Source organism: Haliaeetus albicilla, chromosome Z (assembly GCF_947461875.1).
Source record: "Haliaeetus albicilla chromosome Z, bHalAlb1.1, whole genome shotgun sequence".
Taxonomy (NCBI): domain Eukaryota; kingdom Metazoa; phylum Chordata; class Aves; order Accipitriformes; family Accipitridae; genus Haliaeetus; species Haliaeetus albicilla.
The window spans coordinates 51,105,590-51,132,258 of NC_091516.1; the positions used below are offsets into that span (position 1 = coordinate 51,105,590).

Below are 26,669 nucleotides of genomic sequence, written 5' to 3' on the forward strand. Positions count from 1 at the left end.
GCCGCCCCGCCCCGCGCCCCGCGGGCAGCAAGGAGTCCCGCCCCCTCCCCTCCCCCCCGCTGTGCCGCGCTTCGGGCTTCGCCGCGTCGGGATGAGCCGCGTTTTCCCATGGACACCAAACGGGCCGAGATCCCCAGCAGCGTCTTGGACGACCTGTGCAGGTAGCCGCGGGGCGGAGGCGTTCCCAGGCGCGCCTCACGCCCGCCGGCCCCGGCCGGCCGGCCGGCGCCTCCCCCTTCCCCCGCGCGGCGGCGCCCCCGTCCCGCGGTGCCGCGGCCGGCCGCGGCGGGGGGGCGGGGTGGGCGCCGCCTCCCCGGCCTGCCCCTTCTCCCCCCGCGCCGCCGGGTCCGCGGGGCCATGCTGGCAGGCGCGGCGGGGGGGGGCTCCGCGGCTGCTCGCGGCTGCTGGAAGCGCTCCGTGGGCTGGCGGGACTCCCAGGGTGGAGCGCGGCGGCCCCGGGGAAAGAGGCGGCCGCGGCAGTCCCGCTGCGGGCCGGGAGGCGGAAGGAAGGGGCTCGGCGCGGCTTCCCCCATGCCCTTGGGGGGCTGCATCCGCCGCCCTTGCGGCTTCGTGGCCCGAGGTCCGCCCGCCCCGTGGAAGGTGCCCTGGCGGGGCGGCGCTCTCCTCTGCCGTCAGCAGGACCCGAGGTAGGGCTGAACTGGCGGCGGGGCAGGAGCCGAGCGCGGGCGGGAGTGCAGGGAGCGTGGTCTGCGGGCTTTTCGTGCGGTGTTGAGCGCCTCGTGGTGTTCGGCCGAGGAAGGCGGAACTGGGTCGGTGGTGGTGGCGCGGGTGAGAGCTGCAAGCGCGAGGCTGGCGCGGCGGGCGAGCTGGCGAGCGGGCGAGTTCCCGCTCGGAAGCCTGGCTTCGTTCAGAAGGGCTGGCAGGAGTCCCTTCTGCTGGTTTACCGCTGCTGGGGGAGAGTGTTCCCGTGAGGAAAAAAAAAACACAGGAGGAGCCAGAGAAGTACCCTTCGGTCTGAAACTGTCCTCTCCTGCTTGCTGGTCTTTTTCAGAGTAAAACGGTTAGCTTTTCATATCCTAAAGGCTACACGTTTAAATTTTCAAAAAACGTGGATTTTGTGTTCTTGCAGAGGGGAGAGGCACACTTTCCCCATATGATCTCAGCCTCTGATCATCTGTGGTGCAGCCCTTGGGACGTCTGAATTCACCTATCGTCCCCAGAATCTGATGCCCCAAGCTGGACGTGATATTTGACATGAAATAATGCTTCTCTCTTACCACCTCAGAAGGACTCCTTCTGAAGTACTTATGTACAAGAGGGAAAGGTTGCTAGAGAGGAATTCCACTTACTGGAATTGCTGTGCTCAAATGAGTGAAAATGCGTAAACGTGCGCATACCATAGGAAGCTAGAACCTCTTTGCTCTGTAGCGTTTTGTCGTGTATCTAATGCAAGAGTTGGAGTTCGCAATACGCAAGTAAATTTTCCGTTCCCTAAGTCTGGCCTCTGAAGCATGTTTGTGTTTCCATCGTGTCTTCTTTGGGCTCCCTACAGAGAGGTGGGACTTGTCGTTTAGGTCCCTGCTGACATACGAAACGGGGCTTAAAACTTCTTCAGAAAATTCAGAGGGGAATCACAATGCTTGCAAAACTGAAATAGCCTGTTAGTGTCACTCCTGTGGGGTGACTGATAGAAGGGCGTGTGAGTATTTGGATCTTACGTTGTTACAGGGTCAGTCCCACTGTCTTACTGTGTTCCTCTGAGCTGCTGTCGTTGTCTGCCTTTGAAATGGTGTTTTGTTTTATAATTCTATGAATGTAGTTGTGTGGCTTTAATTAAAAAAAGAAAAACCTTAGAATGGTAGATCAGGGGCTTGTAGTTACCACCTGTCTTGCTCTTCATCTTTCCCTGATTCACCTTGTTGACTTTCATTAGTGCTAACAGATAAGCCCTGCTTCAAATATGTTGCCTTGCTTGGACATGGACAGAAGAACTGAAAGGAGTGGAGGAGTCAGGCTTTCCCGTGAGAAAGAGAAAGGACTCTGGTGTGCACGGGGGGAGTGACAGGGCCTGATAGGCCTTGGCTCAAGGGAGAAGATAAACTGTTAAATAAGTGGAAGACCAGTGGTGCTGTGCTGCAGGTGGCTGGCTATAAAGGGGTTATTAAAATACCTGTTGCTTCCCACATTCTTCAGTCTACATGTGATATTAGTGGAAGTTTTGGTAGAAAGAGCCAAGCAATGTTTCATACTCAGTTTTTGAGAAGATTCAAAATATTTTCTAGCACAACCTATACTTTGTTTTTCTTTTTTTTTAATACTGTCAGCAAATAAAACTTCAGTACTAAAATAATTATAATTTCAGTATAACAGGTTTGGAAAGTGACAGGACCCATATGAATTCTCTAGTATCATTTCGCATGAACTGTAGCAGTGTGAGCTGCAAATCTAAATAACTGTTAGTGAATTTTTAAGAGATGAGGAGCATTCACGTTACTCTTACTAAGCTAAACAATTAAATCTACTTTCAAGTCAAGTTTGCCTAGAATGTATGACATTTTTATGTTCTTTTGTGTGTGTGTGTATTTGAAAACCAAAAGGTAAGTTAAAGCTTAGATGTCCACAAAACAGAACTATTGGTTTTATTTGTTTCTTGAGAGTGCTAGAATATCTCTCAGACTTCTACATTTCATCTTTGGACAGTAATATTCTCCTTTGTCCTGAAACCAAAGGCGTGGATTCTCTGCAGAAAACTCTTAGTTGTTAAGAATTTCTGTACGCAGGAGAGGGGATCATCAGTAATTCTCACTGTATCTGCCATTTTACCTGCTCGATACATTTTCTTATGACAGAAGGATCACTGTGAGCTGGTGCTAATTCTATCAGCTGAACTAAAATGTGTTTGGATTTTACTTTAAGCTGAACCACTTTCTTTAGATTCCTCACAGGGGCTCCTGTCTAGGTGGAAGCTCAGGGAGGTTCCACACAGAGCCTACTTCAAAGAGGCTCATTCTGGGTCCTCAGATCACCTGCAGCTGTTCCAACTAATTCAGCCAATTAGTTTAAATAACAGTTACACTGTTCGGGGCAGCTACAGCTGCTTTAATGCCTGCAGGTAATTCTCATGGCTGTTGCTACCTCCGAAGACACACAAAGGTGCCTTAGCTGGTATCTTAATTTTCTGTGTCTTGAGGGGAGGGTGTGGTGGTTCTTTTGTTTGTTTGCTTGTTTTTGTTGAGCCTGATGGGTTAAAAAACCATGAAGTACTACTGGGTAACCTTCACCATGTCAACTATTTTAGTTTTGCAATTGTGAGTTAAAGCTTCCAAGTTTACAGGTACTGTGCAGGATGAGTGGATTTCTTTTTGTAGTAATCAATTTTGATCTTAAGTTGACAAATACTGTTCAATTGTGTAGTTAATTGGGTTAAGACTCCAAATTTTTATTCTCTGCAACACAGTTTTGAGATATGTCAACTTCTAGGAGGGTCTGGATTATGTTCTTAGGCCGGGTTTGTGGCTTGATGTTACTTCTGCAAAGTTTTGCTTGAAGTATTTGTATGATCATGTATGTTGCTGAGGGTGAAGTTCAGCTATTTAGTAGCAACTGCAGCATTCAGCATCAAATTAAGTTCTAATTGGATAAAGGAAACTTAGTGTACCTATTTCTTCTGTGGAAGGAAAGAAAACTACCCGACAAACCCTGCAGGCTCAATATGTACTTGTAGATGTTCTCTCTGATACTAACCTTAGTGTTTTTCCATGCTGTGAGCAGTGGAATACATAATACTTTCATATAGGTTATAGCTAAGCTTAGATGTAGCATTTTTAATGCACGTTACTAAAAATTCTCTTGCATGTTGGCTTTATTAAGTCAAGTACATTGGGTGAATCTCAGGCCCTGGGCTTTGTTTGTCCTGTGAAGCTCAACATACAAAGTTACCTGCTGTAATGGGTATGTTCAGAGTCAAATGTTCACAGCTGACTTTACAGAATCTAATACTGAAATTATACAGCACTGAAACCTGTATTAGGGAATCAGTATAAGCTAGCTCTTTAAAAAAAACAAAACAACAACAACAAAACCCCCAACAACACAAAACCCACAGCTTTTTCCAATAGTGTAAAATAATAAGTAGGCTTTTATATTCAGCTGTAGAGATCTGTGTGAGAATTGAGTGTAAGTGATAATGGTGGTGGTGATTACTGTTATATTCTTTTATTGCATAACCGTTCTCCTAAGGATAACAAAAATAAGATTAAAAACACTAGTCTAACGCACTTTCATTTAATGTTGGCTTTTTTTTTTCCCAAGCTGTCACAGTTTTTCGCTGCTGGTAAGCTAAATTAAGAGACTTCTACACTTAGAATTTGTATTCAGAGAGTAAAATGTTACTTGCCAGCATCTGAAAACAAGTTGAAAGCTAAAGCCAGGTACATAATGTCTTCAAACATCTGTTGAGTTCCTAGGCTGTTTTAGAATCACACAATGCCAGGGTACAATTTATTCTAGTTCTGGTAAGTTATTGTTTGTTTAAGCTTCAGTAGCAGGACTGCTCTGACCCATTCTGTTAAATAACAAGTCACAGGTATCCATGCCATTTTTTTTGTCATGCTGTCTTGTGCTACTGAGTTGTTCTTTACTGAATAAATAAGTGGATATACAGAGTCTTAATGTAGGTTTTGGGGCTTCTTGGTGTTCTCTTTCTCCTATAAGAAAGTGCTGTTACCCTATCTTTTGACTTCAGGACTGTGGTAGGGTTAACCTTGGCCAGCAGCCAGAGCCCACCCAGCTACTCACTCCCCCTCTTGAAGAGGATGGGGGGGAGAAAATAGGATGGACAAGCTTGTGGCTTAGGATGACACAGGAAGGTTGCTTACCAGTTACCATCATGGGCAAAACAGACCTGACTTGGGGAAAATCAATTTAGTTTCTTGCCAGTTAAAATAGATTTGGATAGAGAGAAACAAAGAAAAAAAATTTAACCACCACCTTCCCCTACATCCCTGTTTTTCCCAGGTTCAGCTTCACCCCTTCATTCCTGACTCTTCTACCTCCTCCACTCTGAGCAGCGCAGGGGAATGGGGGGTGGGGGTTGTGGTGGGTTTGTAACGCTTCATCTCTGCCTCTCCTTCCTCTTCATGCTTTGCCCCTGCTGCAGTGTGTGTCAGTCCCGTGGGCTGAATTTTCTTCAGGACATACCCATCTGCTCCGGCATGGGATCCTCCACAGGCTGCAGTTGTGGGTATCTGCTCTGCCGTGCAGCACCTCCTCCCCCTCCTTCTTCTCTGACCTTGGTGTTTGCACTGCTATTTCATGCTCTTTTTCTCTCTTCCTCTGCCTGTCTGGCATTTTTGTCCTTTCTTAAATGCACTTTCCTAGAGTTGCCACCGCCTTGGCTGCTGGGTTCAGCTATACCCTGTAGTGGGTCTGTTGGCGCCAGCTGTGTCCAGCATGGGCAGCCCCAGCCTCTTCTCATCGGAGGCCATCCTGCAGCCCCCTGCTGCCAGCGCCTGGGCACCCGCACCTAGTACAACCTAGAGATGCCTGTTGTCAGTCACTCTTAAGTAACTTAGGAGTTAACTTTTTGATTAATAAGTAGTGTTCTAATTGGCTTTGCTCTTGTTACTCTAAGCCTAATGCTGGCATGTTCTTATTCCTCTTTGGTATTACTTCTACATATTGTATCTTCAGATTCACATGCAGCTGCAGTGCTGGGGCAAGAAACCATCATCAACTAGTTATAAAATAAAATGGACTTCTACTTTTTTTTACCTTTAATCTACAGCAGCTTTATATGTAAGGGCTATTTTCCACAGTAATAGAGCCTTCAAAAAGAAAGGAGCAGTCAGGGGGGTGGTATTGCGAATTGAAAATTGGCAAGTAGGAGAACGTTGTTGAAGCGAATATGGTTATTTATGTGAGGGAGAGTGCTTCTTTAAAGGTATCTGGTCAAGGACCTTCTTCAGTGCAAAAACAGGATAGTAAGAAAAGGAGGAAGCCATAAACAAAACGTACAGGGACACAAATCTGAGGGAGGCAGTGATGAGAACCAAACCTGGCTGCTGATTGATAAGGGTGTGTGGGAATGTTCATTCCAGCAAACTTATCTGAGCGGGGACCTGCTCCTGGGAAACTAAGGGAAAAAGGGGAACCAAAAATACACAGACACAGACCTAAGAAAACAAAAGTGGAGACAATGACAAGAAACAAACCAGCCAGGCACAGTAATTGATGGGCTATTGAGAAACCACAGGCAGTGCTTCCAAGAAGATCAGCCTGGCTTTTCCATCTGATGAGGCTGTAAACCAGGGGGGATCCCACACACTGGGCTGGGAGGGGTGCGGCAGGGGAAGGGGAGCAGCGGGGGACACAGTGGGGGTAGGCAGAAAGGGGTATAAGGGGGGCTGGTTGTGCGTAAAACTTGTCTGGCTGAGCCTTTCGGCGGATTGCCACAGTCTGTCCTGTCTTCTTACATCTTCCTATTAAATCTTTTCTTAATGTTCTCTTTGCATCATCTCGCTCTCTGCCCCACATACAGGCGTGCTGCAAGGATGAAGTGCCAGCTACTGATGAGCACTGTGCGTGTGAGTGGACAGGGCCGCAGCTACTGGAGTGAGAGGGGATGTCGGCTAGTCGTGTGGGTGGGGGTCTTGGCTTCCAGCCGCGGGGGGGGCGGAAACGGTGAGTGTCCTGAAAACCAGCTGCTGCGGGGGAACTGTGTGAGTGAGGTGAGTGAGGGGCAGAGCGCCGGTGGCTGGAACAGGACCGTGGGGCGCAGCCCGTGTGCCCGGTGCCAGCTGCTGGGCTGGTGGCGAGGGGCGAGCGTCTTATCTTCCTCAAACCTGTTGCGCATGTGTACTCACTGGCAAACTTCAGGCTGGGCCAGCCGGCGTGGCAGGGACCTGCGTGATGGGTATGAGGGCCTGGGGTCTGGGCAGGGTGTTGGGTGGACAGCGGGAGCCGTGCTGGTACTTGAGGGAGCTGTGAATGTGCGTGTACTTGTGAACCTGGAGAGTGTCAAGTGTGTGCCTGCACTAGCGACCTTCTGCCTCTGCCAGCCGAAGAAGAGAAGGGGACTTGGTGCTCTCTGCTTGAATTTTGTGTGAGTCCTCCATGTAGGTGCTGTTGAGGGCAGCACCTTGCCTGTGGCAGGCTGTGTGACCCGCTGTGTTAGTGTTCTGTGTGTGTGCCACTGGAATATATGCTGGGCTCTGCTACTGGTTGAACCTGCCAAAGGGAAAGCGGCAGCCATGTCTGTCAGCCTGAGCAGAGACCCCGGCGCTGGGCTCCAACAGCCAGGCCAGAGACAGTCCTTGCCAGAGTGGCTGGGAGAGGCAACCACTTCTGACATCCCTCAACAATTTATACTTTGTCAAATTTTAAGTAAAGATGTCTTAAGTATTTCTGGTTCTGGCAGTGATACTATGTGCTTTTACTTAGCTCATGGTACTCAGGAGCAGAATGTAAGAGATCTCTGTCAAATGGTTTAAGTTCAATGGGGTGGATGACCTTAAATTTCTAAAAAGAAAATTCTATTGTTCTTGATCTTACAAATAAATAAATAAGTAAAGCTTCTTCTGCTTAAGTAAAATATGCTATCACACAGTGCTGCTTACGCTTAATACGTCTCTGGGACTCTATATTTGTGTGCCAGTATCTGAGCTATAGCATAAAGGAGACTTGAAAAATAAACCAATTGTCAATGTTCTATTTCAGACTGAGAAAATTAATGGGATCCTATTGAATTTTAAAATCTACATAAATTAATAGGTCACTGTGGTTTTAAGTGGAAATACACAGCTGTGTTTAATTTGTGTCCAGAAAAAAAAGTGTTGATATCTGTTACCAGAGTTTGCAGGTGTTCTTTGCTGGACATGTAAAAATGCTTTCATTCTTGTAATGCAGCCATTCAGGTAGGATGTCCTTGTCCTCCCTGTTTTCACAACAGTTAATTTACTTAGTTTATTGTAATTGACTTTTGTGAAAGAACGTCATGATCCATTCTCCTTCTTGACATTAAAGGTTGTATTTTACTTTGATGTGAAAACCTTTTTCTGTCCAGATCACCAGGAAGATCTGGTGGTGTGTTGCGCTGTGCTAATTTATCGGGAATTCACTGTTGCAATGCATTTTTGTTGTTAGATTTAAATAAATTGATAGATTGGGCTAACCTTACTCTTAATTCTTTCCTTGCAGCCGATTTATTTTGCACATTCCAAGTGAAGAAAGAGACAATGCAATCAGAGTGTGTTTTCAGATTGAACTTGCCCATTGGTTTTACTTGGATTTCTACATGCAGAACACACCAGGATTACCTCAGTGTGGGATAAGAGACTTTGCTAAAGCTGATATCCTTTTTATTACTGTGATTGTTTCCGTCTCGGTGGATAAAGTGCAAACTGAATATTGTTAATGAAATTTCATACTTGCAGCAGGCAAATGTCAGTTCATGTGTTGGTAATTAAAAGTTAGTATTGCTAGGTATGTGATTTTTATCTGTTCATTGCTTCTACAGTTTTGTGGCATCCACAAAAGAGATGTTTCTCACACTGCTAAAGAACTACGGAAAAAGGGTAGTTTCTGATCTTTGAGGATTTTTCCTCATGGTTGTGCTTTGGCAGACTAGGTGGGTTTCAAAGATGAGCTGTTGGAGCTTGTGCTGGTTTTGACTGGTATACAGTTAATTTTCTTCATAGTAGCTGCTATGGGGCTACGTTTTGGGTTTGTGCCGAGAACAGTGTTGATAACCCAGGGCTGTTGTCGTTACTGCTGAGCAGTGCTCACACAGAGTCCAGGCCTTTTCTGCTTCTCAGCCCACCCCACCAGCGAGCAGGCTGGGGGTGCACAAGAAGTTGGGAGGGGACACGGCCGGGACAGCTGACCCCAACTGACCACAGGGATATTCCACACCATATGGCGTCATGCTCAGCAAATAGAGCTGGGGGAAGAAGAAGGAAGGGGAGGATGTTCAGAGTGATGGTGTTTGTCTTCCCAAGTAACTGTTACGCGTGATGGAGCCCTGCTTTCCTGGAGATGGCTGAACACCTGCCTGCTGGTGGGAAGTGCTGAATGAATTCCTTGGTTTGCCTTGCTTGTGTGCATGGCTTTTGCTTTACCTACTAAACTGTCTTTATCTCAGCCCACGAGTTTTCTCACTTTTACCTTTCCAATTCTCTCCCCTATTCCATTGGGCTTAGTTGCCAGCTGGGGTTAAACTACAGCATAGCTCTTCATGGTGTTTTGTCTCCTTAATTTAATCCCTTTCCAAGTAATTAGTGACATAAATGTTAATGTAGCTGAAGGTGGTATGTGTTCCCCCATGGGCTGTGCCATGTATTTGTTGGAAGTACTGAAAGTTGCTCCTAGAAACAGTTCTGTTTGTAAGGGAGAGGATGCATTTTTACTGAATTCATATGGTTGGCCTCTGTTTTTTTTCATTTCTCACAAGGGCCACTGGAATGTACACTATCTAGTCCTTGCTGGAGGAAAAACTTGTGACTTGCATCCAGCAAGTGTTTTAGTTGTAACCTTTTCCTATATGTTCTTGGTGTGGGATTAGAGTATTGCTTCTAATTTTCACGATAATATTGGTTTCACTACACAACATACTTCTCTGTTAGTTGATAACATTAACTTGAAATGCTACAGCTTTTATTTTAACAATAAAGTGTAAGAATATGATAATTTTCTGTTGCTTGATATTATGCAGTTATATTTTATTTATTTTGGCTATGTTTTTAATTATAAATGTATTTTCAGACCAACAGAATTCTTCTAGTAATTGTAGGCAGTGCAGGAAAAATACAATGCAATAGATGTTACTTGTTCATTACATCTGTCCCTCTCCAGCTCACATTTGCCAGAAAAATTAGGTTTGCTGCAATGTGGTATTTTTAAGTACTCTGCTACGGAATATTTTTTATTGGTAGTGTAATTTTATATATAATACATAATATTAATACTTTTATTAAGGACTTGCATATTTGCTTTCAAAGTTTTAGAGTTATAAAGGTTGTTCATGTTTTCTCTGCATGGTGAGTTTTGGTAAAGTGTGTTAGAACTTAGATGTCTGTAATTTGATGTCATTAAAACTAATTGTTTTACATAGTAAATACTTAAGTACAGATTCTGTACTGTAGTCTAACAAATGATTGTGGGAAAAATATATCTCCACTTCAAGCAGGAGATGAAACTGTATTTTTGTCTGTCTCACTTTAAAATGAAAAAAAATGTGTTTAAGAATAACATATATTCAAAATAACTGTTACGTGAATACGTTTTCTTTAGAATTAGGGGAGACCTTCCTTGAAACAAGCAGCCTTGCACTGTCTCTTTTTTTTTTTTTTTTTCCCCCCCCAAATAGGCTTGTATGAGAATTACCAAATTACATGATGCTTTCTGACCTTTAGAGTTTGGTAATGGATTATTCATAATACTTCCAAGAGAATATGTCTTGAAAGCACTTAGGGGGAGGGAGTGTGGTTATTGTAAATGTTAAGTGGGTATCTTCTGTATGTCTGTGTGTGATCTGAAACTGGATGCTTAAGTTTATCTTCCTTAACATGCTGCTGTACTCTTCAATCACTGTCCTTTTTTACTGCCTCAAGGTGAAGATGTACAAAAGGTTTTAGATGAGTGGAAAGAATACAAAATGGGAGTGCCAACCTATGGTGCAATTATTCTTGATGAGACACTTGAAAATGTAAGTACGGAAATAGTTGTGAAGGGCTAGAGGTAAGGGTGGCATAGTGCTGGCAGAAGTAATCTTTTTGTTGTTTACGTTTTTCATCTGGAGAAAAAAAAAGTGCTTCAGATTCACAAAGACCTTGCAGGTACTTGACACTGTTGAGTATGTACAGAAATATAATATGGGAGACAGTACACAGACTTCCACTTGCTTTCCTACTCAGTTTTGGTTTTTTATTCTAAGTTGCATGATCCCATAAAAAATTTCACAGTTCTTGCTGGAACACAGAAAACCTAATGGGTTCCTTCCTCCAGGCTGAAGTATCTTTTTGGAGAAGCAGGGGAAGGTGAAGGGAAGACATTAATAGAAATTGGTTACAATAGTGGGTGTTTGACAGTTGCATTCCCTTGTGTTTTGCAGGTTCTTTTGGTTCAGGGCTATTTAGCAAAGTCTGGTTGGGGATTTCCAAAAGGGAAAGTAAATAAAGAAGAGGCTCCTCATGACTGTGCTGCTAGAGAGGTAAGTTATGTTTGACTCCCTTAAATTCAAGCTAAAGAAATTTTTCTGAGAGCTGGATATATGCGTTAGATGAAAAGACATTTTGCTTTGGTATCTCTTTATTGAAATCATGTAAATAAATAGTCTATTCTCGCAGGAGTTGTCTGCTGTAGCTTTTAGTGCTTTTCTGAGTTCCAGAGTGATAATAAGGGTGTGATTATATAATTTAAAATTAATGTTCAATGTTTTTAACTTTTTGCACTAACTTGCTAAGTTAAGTACTATTTTTAAAGTTCTCTGCTGAACTATCAATTTACTTCTAAGTATTATTTTTGGTGTTTGGGAAATCTTATATACTTTGTGGTTTTGGAATATTTATTTCAAGGGCCACTGTAACTGTAAAAAGGTAGAAGAATAGGAATTTAGCTTATGTACACTGGGCTATGTAAACAGGCTAAAGAGTTGAGTTGGAGATTGTAGAATATTACGTAAAATCATGAAGAGCTCTACTTTTCTATTTTTTAGTGATGCAGGAACAAGGAGCAGTGTATATAGCAAGGAAAATCTGAAAACTAAAATCTGTGGGATTTGTTGCTGATGGAGACCTAGATATATAGTGAAGCTACATATTAAAAATAGCTTGTAAAAGAATATTATTGATATAAATTCAACGTTCATATAACATAATAAATGCAGAATTTTTGAGAGGGAAGATTAAGATGAGTGAAAGTAGTAAGATGCGTTAGTTTTCTTCACGGTTGGACTGAATCAGTGTCTGAGAAACCATGGATTTTTTTTTTTAATATACCTATCAAAGATGCATGAATGAAAAATTCTGTATTTCTGATTCCGTGATGGTGCTTTCCATACCACTCATATTTAATATGGACTTGGAATAGCAAAATAAGGTGCTAGATCTTGACATTGCACTATTATGTGATGGACACACATGAAATACACTTTCATGTTAGCAGGTACTGATTTCTGAGTGTAGAACATTATTTATATAAGTGACTTGCCAAAGAGTGAAGCGCCTGAGCTACAGATGCAGTGGGCTGTCAATGCAGAACTTAAGGGCTGGGAAGGATGAGCAGAGACTTAGTAACGTTGATTATTCAATGCATGTCTCTTTCCCCCCACCCCATAAATAGCTTGTTCAGTTAAACATTTACTAGTAAGGTGCTTTTAGGGTTGGTCTAAAGAACTGACTGAAGGGAGAGGAGATCATAAAAATACATGGACCACAGCAGAGTGGACAGGACAAACTAGGTGTTAACTGCTTCCGGAAGGAATGATGTGAAGTATGACTTCCTCTTTACTTCAGGTTATGCTAGCAAAAGCATTCAAGTGGGCACAGTTATAACTGGGAAAAAAATCTTCTCTCTTTTTTTTTTATTATTTTATTTTATTTGGAGAATTGATTTAGATTACACTAGTAAACAAAACTGTTGCTATGATCTTTTCCACCAAGGTAAATGTCATTGTGGGTAAACTGGCAAATTCTTCAATGCTTACATGTGGCTGGAATCAGGATGTCTGTAGTATCTGTGCATAAATCTATAAATCTTTTAACCGCTTTTGCTGGAGTCAGCACAGGTCTAAAACCATAAACGGCATTTGTATAAGCTCTAATTGAAGAGGTCTTCACTGGGCAGTGCCTGTATGGTTCAGTAGTATTTTAGAAGCCAATGAGAGCAAAAATGAAATGGATGATTCTCTTGGTAAAAGGAGTTTCTACAATGAATTCACCTGAATCATCTGGAAAGATCACTTAGGAAGGGAAAACATTAGTGTTAGTAGTAAGAATAAGTATAGAAGAAAAGCATATCTTCTCTTAATTGAGACTGTGTGGTGGGTTTTCATGTGGGGTTGTTTTTTGGTTGGTTGGGCAGGGGGGGTTAGTTTTTCTCGTAATCTCTGCTATTCTTAATGTAGTTAGATGGGAAGATGGCTTGCTTTTTATTTTGATAGAAGAGGAGTTGTATGTGCTAATGTGAAGTATAACTGGTCAGTTACTTGCTTTGAATTAAAGACTCTTTTTTTTTCATATTTGTGCTTAATTTCCTCTGGGTTTTCAAAAATTGAACAACCATTTTGCTGATGCCAGTATATACATCAGTATTTTGCATAACATACTTTGAGTAGTTCCTGCTATTACTATTTTATATGCAGTTATTTGATTCTGTTTTTCATTATATGTACCCACAGGAGATGGGGGTGTAGAGGAGGTTTTACTGAAGATCCTGTCCCTCTTTTTAATCCTAAATCTGGTTTTTAAAAAATTTCGCTAAGGACTTCTGCCTTTGGATTTTTGGCAGTGGGGCTTAATAGCCCTGGAGTTAATATCCAGTTCTATGAGTGATTAATTGTTCACATGCACGTTCCACTCTCTGGGCAGAAATGTTTTGGACAGTGGGATCAATCCTGCATGTTGTCTGAGTACTTGTATTTCCTGTGGAGACTTTGAGGACTAGGAAGTTTCTAAAAATAAGTATTTACTTAGCAAGCTTAGAGGCATGATCTGATTTAAGCTGTTAGGTGTGTTTGACATGAATCTTTTTATATTATAAACCTTGTATATTTGAGAATGTTGTCACAAGTAAATATTTCAATGTAAGGCTTTGAGTAACCTGATCTAGTGAAAGGTGTCCCTGCTCATGGCAGAGGGGTTGGACTAGATGATCTTTGAAGGTCCCTTGCAACCCAAACCATTCTGTGGTTCTATGATCCTTCACAGCAAGACCATAAAATATGCAAAGAAAATGCTCTTTTAAAATATCATTGTCTTTCTAGTAATCTCCAGCAGGTATAGCACTCCTATTTTTTTCTTTAAAGTAGCTGACAATGCAGTTTTAAATTTCTTTGTCAGCGTGAATATGCAGTTTGAATTTTGTAATTAGAGTTTTGCTACCCTATTGCTGGGTTTTGTTACTAACGTAAAAATGATTATATGTATTGGGGGTAGAAGGTTTGTGAAGTAGAAGGACTGTTGAAAGAGAAGAAAAAATGAGATGCAAGTAAACCTTGCTAGAATTTGAAGATGTCTTTGCTCCCCAAATAGTAGTCTTTGCTGTGAATAAGATTTCCATGCATCCAGCAGCATGGAGGAGCAGCTAGAGACTCCTCATCCATGTCAATAAATTGCTACATGAAGGTGTAATAGAGTTGTTTCAACTTTTTTTACAGGTCTGTCTTAGAGAAATACAAAGCACATGGGATCTTAGATACTTTTTCTATTATTGAGCATATATCTATGTGTAAAGGCTTGTCTTTCCCAGTAGTGGCCTGCTTTTGTGGATAGATCTGAAAAATAGTCATTCCTTCCCTTGTGATGATAGGTTCTGAAAGGATAAATCTGAATACACACACTGATTTAATCTATATGCTTCTCAGGTGTTTGAAGAAACTGGGTTTGACATAAAAGAGTATATTTGCAAAGAAGAATATATTGAGCTGCATATTAATGATCAGTTAGCACGGCTGTACATCATTCCAGGAGTTCCCAAGAACACAAAATTCAACCCCAAAACTAGAAGGGAAATTCGGGTATGTGTTGTTTGATTCTATAGGAACCTTGTTGTGGAGCTTGTTTTTTTTAAAGCTAATGGTCTGTAAAATAATGAAGCTACCAAGGATGATGAATACCTCAAATACTAGGTACAAATGGCATCTCTGCACTGTAGGGTCTTGTCAACTTCTTGCAACTCTTCTGCAGACTGATTCTTGACCATGTGTCTGATGTCTCCATTCATCCTGAAAACAACATTAGAGCATACTGTCAAACTATAATTCTCCCCTTCTTTTCTCTTAGGTGGTGTTAGGTGGTGTATGTGTTTAATTTCATGTTATTCCTAGTTATAACTGCCTATATAACTATATATTCTTCTGAAGATGTAATTATTAATTGGTGATATATAAAAGCCTAGATATCAGAAGGAGAAACTAAGGATTGTGTTCTCTCTTTCATGGCTGATACCATCCAGACTTAGAGAATAGTGTATTTTAAGGAGGAGGTTGGGAAGGGGACACAATGGGAACTGTTTTGGATGGTTTGTGTACCATTAGGCTTTTAAAAGGTATCGTGAAAGGGAGAAGCAAGGGTAGTAGACTGTTGGAAACTTTGTTCCTGATACCCATAATCTTTGAAGTTTGAATATGTATCTTGTATTGCAATTCAGTTTGAAACAGCTATCCCCATATTTTTCATGTAGATGGTGCTACTGGACAGGGCATCTGGTTTTCTAAATAGGAAAAGGTACTTCCAGTTGACTAGACAGGAGTCTCTTAATTTCTTGCATGAGAGACCTGTTTTTCAAAATATGAAGTAAAAGATTATGAACTTTGAGGGTTTTTTAAATGTACAGTAAATACCGCCCTTTGTATAATGGTGGCCATCTGCATGGGGGTGATGAAGAGTTCTTACAATGACAGATTTCTGTCTCCCTGCTGAAACACAGTCTTCATCTGATCTAATACAAGTAGGCATGCTGTTTCTCTGTTCCTTGTAGAACTATACTGAAAACCTGTTCAGTTTGTAACTTATTTCCATAATATGCATCTTATCTGGACTTGAGGCTTTGGGGCTAGGTTCTGCAATAGAAAAGCTCATGTGGATTCTTTTATGTGTGTATATTCAGAATTCCTGATTTTGTTCTCATTCTGCAAAGCATACAGCTTTAACAATTAAAACTATAATATATAAATTATAACACATGTTCTATAGTTTACCTGTGGGTTGTTTTATAACAAAAACTGAAACTTGCTCTGCAAACTAAATCCCCTTCTTTCTGATAATTTTTGAACTAGTACTGATGGTCTAGTTTTGATGGCATTTTAAATAAAAATAGCAAGAATAGAGTCACTCTGAAATAGTTAAAGCCTCTAACTTTATTTATGGCACTCAGTGTGCAGTGGTTTAATTTGGTTTTTGAAACCCTTATTCACAATTTAGTTGGTGGATAATACCTTTCATATTTTAGGTGCCATATCTTGCAATGAGTATGTGCTGTGCCATCTCTTACTCTGCAGCTGCAGTCAGAAGAATGACCCCATTGTTAATTAACCTTTTGTGAAAAACCCTGTTGTGGTCTGTTAATTAAAGTCTTCCATTGTAATTTTTTTAATTGAGGGGAATAATTGTGGTTGAAACACATTTGTAACATTCTGTAAGGCTACAGTAGTGGGTGTTTTGATTTTATTTCTTGTTTTTCTAGAATATTGAGTGGTTTTCCATCAACAAATTACCTTGCCACAGAAATGACATGACCCCGAAGTCCAAGCTGGGTTTGGCACCCAACAAATTTTTTATGGCAATTCCCTTCATCAGGTATGTCTGAGATGAGGCAAATGCTAGGCCAGTGCCTTTCAGACATGTTTAATTCCTTCAGATTTGTTTTAGTAAGTAGATCTTGTTGCACTTCTTGCTCACAGGCCATTGAGGGAATGGATTTCCCGAAAGAGTGGAGATTCCTCAGATAGCGACAATGGATTTTCATCTGCATTGAACACACCCTCTAAGCCCAACTGGGAAAAAGCTAGGTAAGAAGCAGGTCAGTTTAACACCTCTATATCCTTTCTATAAAACATTGGTCATACAAAGCTGTTTGTTCTTTCTCTTGCTCCAAGTATTTGTGTTCCAGTAATAGAATGGGTTAATAAAAAAATAAAGTTGTGTCCATATCTCATGGGACTGTAAATAGGATGAGAAGTTAATTAGTGTCATGATACACTTTTTTGGTAAATTCTGACACGTGTCAGAACTGAGATAATTTCTTGAGCCCTGTCTATGGGAATCCAAAAAACAGAAGCTAAAACAAGTAGGTAACTTTCAATGCTTCAAGTTCAATGCTTTTGGCACTTCCATAGAGGAAAAACGGGACTCTCTAAAGTAGGACTGTAAGGTACTATCAGAAGTAGCTAGCTAGATAAAACCTGTGGGGGTTAATAGGGGAACAAGTGCTGCTGGCTTTTGATTCAGCTGAGCTAAAAGTGGTAGAGCAAACTTTAAAACCTGTAGTCCCAAAGAGAAGAACATGCTCCAGTAATTCGAGTCAGGTCAGCACCAACACTGAGAACAACAGGACAAATGCTAATGTGGACCTAGCTTGCTGTCTATGCAGAGCATAGGTTTCATACCAGCAGGCAAAACAAAGCTGGGTGAATGCAGTGAGCATTATTAATTTCCACACTAGGTTACTTAAGCTTGTCTTCCAGATTTTTCTCAAAAAGCAGAAAATTCTTTCGTATTTCTCTTCTACTATCAATAGGTTTGAAGTTGTGTTGTAAAACGTTTGTTTTCCTGTACTAGATCCAAACTTCGCTGTAGTCATCATGTGTTTACAGATGGCTTTTCAGGAGAGCAGTGGGTGAAGCCAAAACAGCCACAGAAGCCATATAATCATCCTGAGATGTCTGAAGTTTTGAAAATAAAGGTATGGTTGTTTCTTAGGCAACCATATGCATCTAAGCTATTTAACATATGTCTTTGTTCATAAGCGTTCCTCTCTGGAATGACAATATTGGATTTTATCACAATAGCATGCAAAAATAAAAATGTGGGGGAAAAAAAAATCTTCGGGATTTTCAGATTTATCTGGCGTTAGAGGTGGTGGCTATCAGGTGGTAGTTGTGTTGTTTCAGGTATAGCTAGTAATTACTACTCACCATTTTGGTGTCCTCCATGTACCATTTTGAAATATTTTGGGTACTATTAATATATATGCATCAGTGTATGGGAACTCACTCAACTGAATTTATTTTGTGATACAGTGACTGTGATAGCACAAGAGAGACTGAGTAACAGCTGATGACTCTTTGTAATTTGAGATATGTTTGGTTAATTTCAGTGTGTTTCAGTTTGTCTACAGAAGATACTGTTCACGGTGTTTTGAGGTTATTTGGAGGTTACTTTAACTAATAAGTAGGAAGTGTCAGTGCAATGATGTTCAATGCTGCCATTTAAATTCTTCTCTTTGCTACATTTTGGACTTTATGGCACGGTCAGACCTTGAAGAGCAATGGCAGAAAGCAGTATCAAGACACTTTCAGCCAAAAGAAGCGAACAAATGGAGTCCACAATCAACCAGTTAAGCAAAACTATACCTTGGTAAGAAACGTGCAGTGATTAACAGGTTCCAGTAATGCTTAACGAATGTCCAGGCCAATGTCCTGCTGAAACAAAAGTAGAGTGCATATCTAACAAAAGTATATTTGATCAGAATATTTGGTATGTATTTGTAGAAATATGACATTTCTTACCTTGTATGCATATACATCTATAGACAAGCATACCAAACTTCAAAGTTTGCATTTTGGCAGGAAGTCTTATTTTAGCAGTTGAAAATGTCATCTGTTTCAGTAGACAATCCTGCAGCTTTCCAGGTACCTGTCAGGTAATAGCCTACTGTAGTGTGTCATAATAATGATAAGTCAGTGTAGTACATGTCTTATTCATGTATGATATATTATTGTAAGCATGGAGTTCTGTTATGCAGCAATTAGATACAAAGTGATAATGCATACGCTTATTATTTCCCTTCTCTGTAGTGAAAATATTGAGATGCAGACTTGACCTGAACACCAGAATCTCATATGGTTTTTTAATCATACAGTAGAACTGTAGTGGTCTGTAAATTCCAGTATGATATTCTTGGTTTGTTACCTTTTCCTTGCAGTAACTGATTGTCTTTGTCCCCACCGTTCTGCTGGCTGGGAGAAGGCTCACTGAGATACCTCTCTCTTTTTAATATGTCTCTTTGATTCCTCCCTTCCCCACCTCCCCCATTCTTTACGGCTCTCCAATTCTACTTTGTTGGCTCTTGTGCAGCAGTGAGCCCCAGTTCTCATGCAGCTCAGCTGGCTTGTCCAGGCTTCAGTTTTTCTCGTTTACTGCCTCTAAGCTAGAGGTTTCCCATTCTGGCTTGTGATTATTACCTTCTCTCTGTTTTTCATCTGAAAGTGCAGAACCATTTACTCCTGTAAAATCCTCAGTATAGCAAGAAATGGTTAGTTGCATTTGGGTCTGAGAGTAGAAAAATGAAAGTCGAAGAATTGACTGCCCAGAAATTTGACTGTATAGAAAAAACTGTAATGGGAATCTGTAGGATCTTGATGGAAACAAGTAGAACTGTTAATACTCCACAGTTACTCTGTAGGCTTTTTACAGACTTTGTGAAATACTTCTGTGGTATTCCATTTGCATTTTCATGATTGTCAGTCTTTTGAAGTTTAAATATTTCATGTCCCAGTGATAATTTTCTAATACAATTTGGAGGCCAGGGAACTCTTAATTCTCACAGAGTGCAAAGGGCCATACTTTCCTCTGTATTTATACTTACAGCAGCATACCTGGGGCTAAAACTTAACTCTTCCCTGGAGAGTTCTAAGTTTGTGTCTCTAATGCATGCTAATTTAATTGGCAGTAGCAGTGTGTTTGCAAATACATTCCCCTTGCCCTTTGGGACAAGCTGACTGAAGAACGGGCTTATGCATGTGCAACTTTGATTCCACACCATCATATGCAAGACCTTTCCAGCTTAAAACATTTATAAAGAACTCAAAACTTTTCCCTAAAAGCCTGCATTTTAAAAATGATTTGTTGACTGTTAAAAGGTTGCATGCTTCTGAAAGACTTCTGGACTTGAAGCATGCTTACTAGATAAAATAACATGACAGAATTCATGCTGAACTACAAGTAAAATAATTCACACATCAGGAGGTGTGTCAAAGCAAATACAACCAGCATGCCTTTTAGCTGATGCTTAAGCTATGCCCCTAAGAAATGGAAGCCATTTTTTAATGAATTGTGTAATGTATGGTCATTCTCTTAAACAGAAATGTGAAAAAAGGCTTCATCCAAGAAGACTTCAGGATAACTTCGAAACCGGCAAGTACAGTCTGAATTTTCATCCACTGTCATGCATTACAGGCTGAAGGCACCTGAATAATGGTGGTCTTTCCTTGTATGCTAACCTACCAAATGTTATAAAGCTGTATTTTCTAAGGCAGTCTGAGGGGTTTGGGGTGGGGGTTTTGGGGGGTTAACTTCCTGTGCTGCTTCATGTTGGTTTTGCAGTTGTTCTCCTTAATTAAGACTGTCAGATTATACCAGGTGGCTGAATAAAAAGTAACTGAAAGCTGGTTTAGGAAAATAGCATCTGAGTCAACACAATGCTGGTAACTGAGTGTTGGTTCAAGGCTTTCTGTCCAGCTAGTAATAAGCTGCAGTTGATACTGGACTACTCTGGAGAGTGCACACAGTTCTTTACTTACTGCTCAGAAAATCGGCCATATTTCTTTCCTCCTTATTAAGAAATAACTTGCAAAACAGCACCTGTGGGTAAAACTGGCTATTGACAGTGTCTTCAGATTGCTGTGACTTTTTAAGATTTGTTCTAGCCACTAGATGACTTCTAAATATGGCTGTTTGAGTTACCGTCTTCTGTTTATGACCAGGCATACACATTTTGTCATAAATATTAATTGAATATATATTTGAGGTATGGCTTTTTATTGATACTCTTATTGATAACTATCTGTTTAAAATTTTTTATGCTTTTTTCTCTTTAAGCAGATGCAGCATATGACATGTATTGCTTCAGTGAAGACCCACTGCCAGAACATGCAGAGGGACATTCTGTGGCATGGAATGGCCATTACAAATTTGCTTTCTCATCAAGAGCTTTCTTGAGTTTCAAGTTTGACCATGATGCCATAATGAAAAGTTTTGACCTCTGACAGCAAACTTAATAGGAACAAAAATCAGACTTGCCTGTTGCAATTGAGGGGGTTTCTTATCCAGCCTTACTCTTTCTCAGGAGTTTTTTTGTTTTGTTTTGTTTGTTTTTAAATGCAATGCAGGGACTGACTGGTGGTTTGGAAGGGTTTGTTCTTTTTGCAGTATGGCAGTGGCACAGTCAAGTGTTGCACTTTAAATGCAGTACAGCCTTTTTCCACAAAAGTACCTTTCCAGTGTTCAGTTCACTTGTTCCTAGCTGTGCATTAGAGGGCATTCTTTTTCCTTTGTGTTTTTTTTTTTATTAACTTGCTGTGTGTTTTGTAGAATGTCATTGACTTTTTTTTTAACTGTTGAGTATACCTGCTTGCTAAACTTCAACTGCTCTGATGTAAATTATTGGACTTGTTAGTCATTATTGCATAGTACATTGCAATATTACAGCAGTGGCAATGAAACTGATACTCAGAGGACTCCTCTGTCCTAGCGATTTTGAAACCAAGTTGCACATTTCAAACCTAGCCTCAGCCTGTCATCCTTTGTGTGTCCTGGTTGCTTCCCCAAAATACCTTCCCTCCTTCACACTGATAGCTTCTGTTGGCTGGCGATCAGTAGTACTTGGAGTCAAATCTATAGGATGTTGACTTCTTGTACCTACTCTGCCTCTGTCTTCAGTAAGGATACACAAACTGGGTAGAACTTAGCCATTCAAAGTGTCTAGCTTCAACTCTTATGCAGTGTCCCCAGCTGCATAAGAAGGAAGTTGCAAAGTTTTGTGTTATCCCAGTTGCAGCTGCTTTCAGAAAGGAAAAGCTTAAACTTGTCTGTGAGAGGTTACTCATGTAGAATTTATACTGAATGTAAATAGGCCTCTAGATCTCGCTGAGGAGGAAGGCAGGTGCATGGATAATAGAGTCATTGTGTGACACTAAATGGCTTAATCAGGCTTGCAATAACTATTCTAAGGGTGTCCAGTATTGTATTCTGTGCTGTTGTCCTCAAATCTCTTGTGTAGTGTATGCTCTGTATATATCCAGTAGTACTGAATTGCACTTGCAGTTAGCATTTAAATGATGTAGCCTCAGTTGTTTTCAGCTACAATGCTTTCTTAGTAAAAATATAAAAAATTTGGGGGGGCAGGGGGGGAAAAAGCAGTAAGAGTTGAGGTGACGAACTGTTAAATCACCTTCATGTTCACATTAAGGGGTTTTGAACACGTGCTTTGCAGTTAAAGAGAAATGCACTGAAATAACTTGTCACAGCAGCTTGTGGCAGCAAGCACGTTGTCCCAGATTTAAAAATGGAGTTTTCTCTGAAGTAAAGGTAATTGGTAATTTCATAGGTTGAATGAACTATGCCCTTGTCTCATCACAGTGTATGGTCATGCACTGGGTCTTTATGCAACTCGTGTCATCCAAAACCAAAATCCTGGTCTTCCTTCAACCACCCTACTTCATCTACCCTACCTGATCTGTTACTTAGTGCTTTTCCTCAGAAATAGCTTTAGAACCATCTCCTGGTTTATTTACCTGTCTGGCACCAGGTGATTTGGGACTATAATGCTGTAATAGTCTTGGTGATGGGAACGCTGGACTTCTTATGAGTCAACAGGAGAAACAGACTGCAGCATTTCCTCCTTCTGGAGGGCAAGAGTCCTGAGGGCCTTGTCTTTCAAGACCAAATTGTGAAATAGCTCTTGCTTTGTCTCACTTCGTTTTTTTTAAAAAAAAAAAAGGTATCCAAAGGCTGCTCAAAACAGTAAATGGTGAAGAACAGTAATTGAGAAGGTGGGATAATGCTGGAGGAGGTTATGTTACTCAGCTTCAGGTGAAAACTAATCTTTAGTTATTTCTTTAGTGTAAGTAGTTGATTTCCCAGCAAAAGTGCCTTTACTCATGGTGAGGCAGAATCTTGTATTTGGATCTCGAGGCTGCTACTGCCGGTGGAGTTAACAAGACTCTCCTAAGGCATGATTAAATACCAGGCTGTGGAAATCTTTAAGTTGATGTTTCAAATAAGTTACAGTTATATTTCATCTAATGCTCTGTGAAATAAGGGGGATATTGATGAAACAGTGAACTTGCAGCTTCTGTCAACTGTTTGGGAAATCATGTCCCAGACAGGAAGTCTTTAGAATGAAGCAAGTGTGTCCTATGAATAGGAGGTGCTAGCTGCCCTCTGTATTCACTGGGTCATTTTTTTCTTCTTAGTGAAAGGTTGGTTCAGCGTAAGAGAAATTGGTTCCTTCATTAAGCAACCCAAAGTGGGGCTTATACATATGTCATGATTTTAGTAAACCTAGCCTTAATGTGAGTTGCAAATAAATGTGATAAATATGCAATAACTTACTTCTATGTATAAGGGTACTGTTTCTTGTAGTAGCATTGCTTTCTGCTTTCTCAGTAAGGTTTCTAAAACAATGTACGTGTGGTGGCATGTGATCTACCTACCTTATGGGTTCCACCGTGCCCTGCACTGTGAACATTTTGAATCGTTTACTATTGTTTATGTTCTTATTTCACCATTCTTTTATAATTAAGTATATTTCTAAGTTTAGAAGTACAGTTTACATTATCTTCTGTAAAACAGTGAAGAAATAACAAGTGAGATACAGAATTTAGTTCCCTGAATTTTTATTTTATGGGAGCTAGACACAGAGAAACAAGTAACTGTTTGCATGTCAGACTGAAGAGCTGATGTTAAGATACTTGAAAAACAAACATTGCTCAATTTGAAAATGCTTGCCTGTAAGGGGTTATTCAGATTATGAATGGTCATTCAATGTTCTTGAAATTTAAGAACTCACGGAATAAATGAACATTTAACAAAGAAACCTACAAATACTTGGGTGCTGGGAATCTAGTACTAGTCTGCAGTTTCTAGTACTACATAAACTCCCTGCTTTAGTGTGAAATTTTTAGTATCTCTCCTTCACAGAATGCTCTGAACTTTGAACTCTGAAGAGTGATCTGCCTAATTGAATGACATATGTTCTGTGCTGAAATGCTATTAACATCAACTCCTTGTACATGCATGCTTTTCAAAGTAGCTGTGTCTTACATAGTTTGAAGTCTGGAAATGGTACTGGGAAGAAGAGGGAAATAGCTTTATTTATTGCACAATCAAAGTATTTTCTTTAACACAATGTAAGTTGTTTAGACGAACCTTGCATAAATAGTTTCTAACAAAATTTTGGGCCTAGTGACTGTTCCAGGCTTCTGTGCTGTGCTCCAGCCTTCCTGATTTAATTTGGTGATTTGAGAACAATATTTACTGTGTTTTTCCTTCACCTACCTGTTATAAATGTAAGTTCCTTTCTAAAACAAGGCAGGCTTTGCGTCTGGCTATTCCTAACAGACTTGCTCTCAGATTGTAATTTCAGATACAAAATTATTTTTTCCAATTTTTACTTTGTGTAGTGGAGTTGCTTTCGTTGACTTGCAGTTTATAGCAGCACTCATGTCATTCTGGTATGAAGAGCAAGAGTCTACATGAAGAATCCAAGCTCTAATATCCTGTGGTGCAAGATAGCACTGCTGCTCCATGGGTGACTGGCTGTCCAGTTGTTGGGTCAGTGGGCTGTTTAGTCCTCACCTATCCATTTTTTATAAATTCTGAGCAAGAGAGTTTCTTCCAGAGGTAAAGTCAGGTGCCTTCATCTTTTAAATCAGAAGTTATACTCAAGATGTGTTAGGAAGCTCAAAATTATTGAGAACTGGTAGAATAACCTCTCTTGTTGATTTAAAATAATTTTATTTACAGAAATTGTCTTGCACTGTAAATGTTAAATAATCTGGTGCTTATATATGACTTCATAATTTCAGATTGTTTTTGTTATTACAGTGTTTCAGCTTTTGAAGCAACCAAAATTATTAAGATATGGTCAATTTCTACAGACTAACTGAAGGTGCTTTTACAGTAAAGTAGGCTTGGAAATGTCACTACTCTTGCATAATAGGTTTTTGTTCTTACGCATTTATAGCAATAGTGTAGTTCAAGAATGAAAGTAGGCTAAATGCTAGTATTTGCACTGTTCTTAATCCTGTATATAAGCACTGATAGATGCAGTAGGATTTGTGCTGTGTGTGCATTTCACAGTAGATCATGAATTTATAAGGAAGACAACGTATGTAGCAATTACATTGGCCATATTCAAGATCATACAAGAGGAAGTATTCTGGATTAGTAATCATCAAAATTTCACAGGGTACAGAATGTTAAATTTGAATAGGTCCACTATGAAATTTATTGAAAACACTGAGTATTTTGTCATTGTTAAGGATTTATATTGTTGATCAGAAGAACTAGCTTCTAATTTCGATTATGGGTTACAGTTCAGTGCCTTTAAGAAAATGATTACAGCTCATGGAGCATTAATAATTTTAAAACAAGGCACTTAGAGCTTTTTAAGAACATAGATCCTGCAAACTCAGTTCTCTACAACACACTTTCCACTGTGAGAAAAAACTTACTTTGCAAATTTTTTTAACATGTTTGAGCAAAATTACTGAACTAGGGAGATGAACCATTTGTATCTTGCTGGTTGGGTATGTATTTTTGTTATGCAGGAAAAGTATGCAAAACTGCATGATTAAGAGCTCTCAGCAAATACTTCTCCAGCCTATACTTAAAACAGGATCCTTAAGTAATTTTACTATGTCTGCATGGCACTGCAGTATATGGAAGCTGTAGCTCAGCCCTGAGAAGCAGTTTAGCTGGGTTTGCAAGGCACTTTAACATTAAAAAGCAAAACAGACTCCACAGAAGAACGTGGATTCATTAGTTTTGGCATAATGCTAGATTGCTGTAGGTGTTCCAGGACCCAGGCTAACTCAGGTATTGCTGCCCAAAGATAACACTTTTCTGTGCAGCATTGCATGCCTCGCAGAAAATAGGGAGCTGGTGTTCTATTATATGGCTCATGCATGAAGGGTTATGTCTTCCTCCTGTTTGTTTAAAGCTCAAGAACTTGATCTGTTTTCCTCACTGGTATGTAAGTGGCATATCGGTGCTAATTAAGCAGGAAGTATGTACAGCTAATAGGGTTAAAACCATGTAAAGTTACAGATTTTGTTCAATTTCCATTATGTTATCTTGAAGAAAGTTTGCATTGGTCAGCTCTTCAATTTTAGTAAATAAAATCTGTAACTACCTGTAACATGCTGTACTGATGATTGTGATTTTGTTATTCACTGATGCAGAAAACTGAAGCACACCATTTAAGAGGCTATGACTAAACTGATACTATCTTCTATACTGTAATTTTTCTCTGTAAAATTAAATGACTTGTGTATAAACTTACTGAAGTACTGAAGTATGAATATAAGCATTGCTGATCAGTGTGAAATGTAAAGCCTGTGCTGTGGGTACAGGTTATTCATTCACTGTAGAATGTTTAAATGTTGCCTTAAGCCAATCAGCAGCACTGATTATATATAGTTCCAAGAACAGAAGTATTATTTTTTCAAGTCAATTTTAAAGGTGGACAAGGGGCCCATTGAACACAATGGAAAGCAAAAAATTTTTTTCTAAAAGGTGTTAGATGTACTGGAGAAAGGAAGTATGTGAACTTCAATCAGTGCTTTTGAAGTATTTATGAAATAGCAGTTTTTCTTTTTGTCCATGTAACTTCTTATTAAAAGAACTGGATGTGTGGAAACGGTTTCATATGTGCCCTTCCATTTCTATAAAGTGCTTGCTGAAGCTGTAGACGGTTTGTGGCAAGTACTAATGTTCTTGATCTCAGCTCAAACCTGTGATCAGATCTCCAGTGAGTTCTTACCAACTTTT

The 26,669-nt window shown here is 40.3% G+C and overlaps 1 protein-coding gene across 2 annotated transcripts; it reads left to right on the forward strand.

Moving 5' to 3' along the window:
* On the forward strand, positions 1-26,538 carry DCP2 (decapping mRNA 2). 2 transcript variants are annotated; one of them, XM_069775905.1, is made up of 11 exons: positions 1-161; positions 8,158-8,309; positions 10,536-10,663; positions 11,069-11,167; positions 14,540-14,692; positions 16,360-16,472; positions 16,577-16,684; positions 17,454-17,577; positions 18,144-18,251; positions 19,979-20,030; positions 20,715-26,538. In XM_069775905.1, exons 1-11 carry the CDS (start codon positions 109-111, stop codon positions 20,879-20,881), a joined length of 1,257 nt encoding a protein of 418 aa, XP_069632006.1. In that variant the 5' UTR covers positions 1-108; the 3' UTR covers positions 20,882-26,538. The 2 variants fall into 2 exon arrangements, with proteins under 2 accessions (XP_069632006.1, XP_069632004.1); XM_069775903.1 differs by lacking the exons at positions 1-161; positions 20,715-26,538 and adding an exon at positions 373-647 and having other exon boundaries at positions 19,979-20,655.
* The last annotated feature ends 131 nt before the right edge of the window (positions 26,539-26,669 follow it).

Excerpts from the sequence above, each read along its gene's own strand:
- DCP2 (XM_069775905.1), top strand. The coding sequence starts at position 109 with ATGGACACCAAACGGGCCGAGATCCCCAGCAGCGTCTTGGACGACCTG. Across the intron at positions 10,664-11,068 it reads TTGATGAGACACTTGAAAAT|GTTCTTTTGGTTCAGGGCTA; the intron begins GTAAGTACGGAA and ends TGTGTTTTGCAG. Across the intron at positions 16,685-17,453 it reads CCCAACTGGGAAAAAGCTAG|ATCCAAACTTCGCTGTAGTC; the intron begins GTAAGAAGCAGG and ends TTCCTGTACTAG.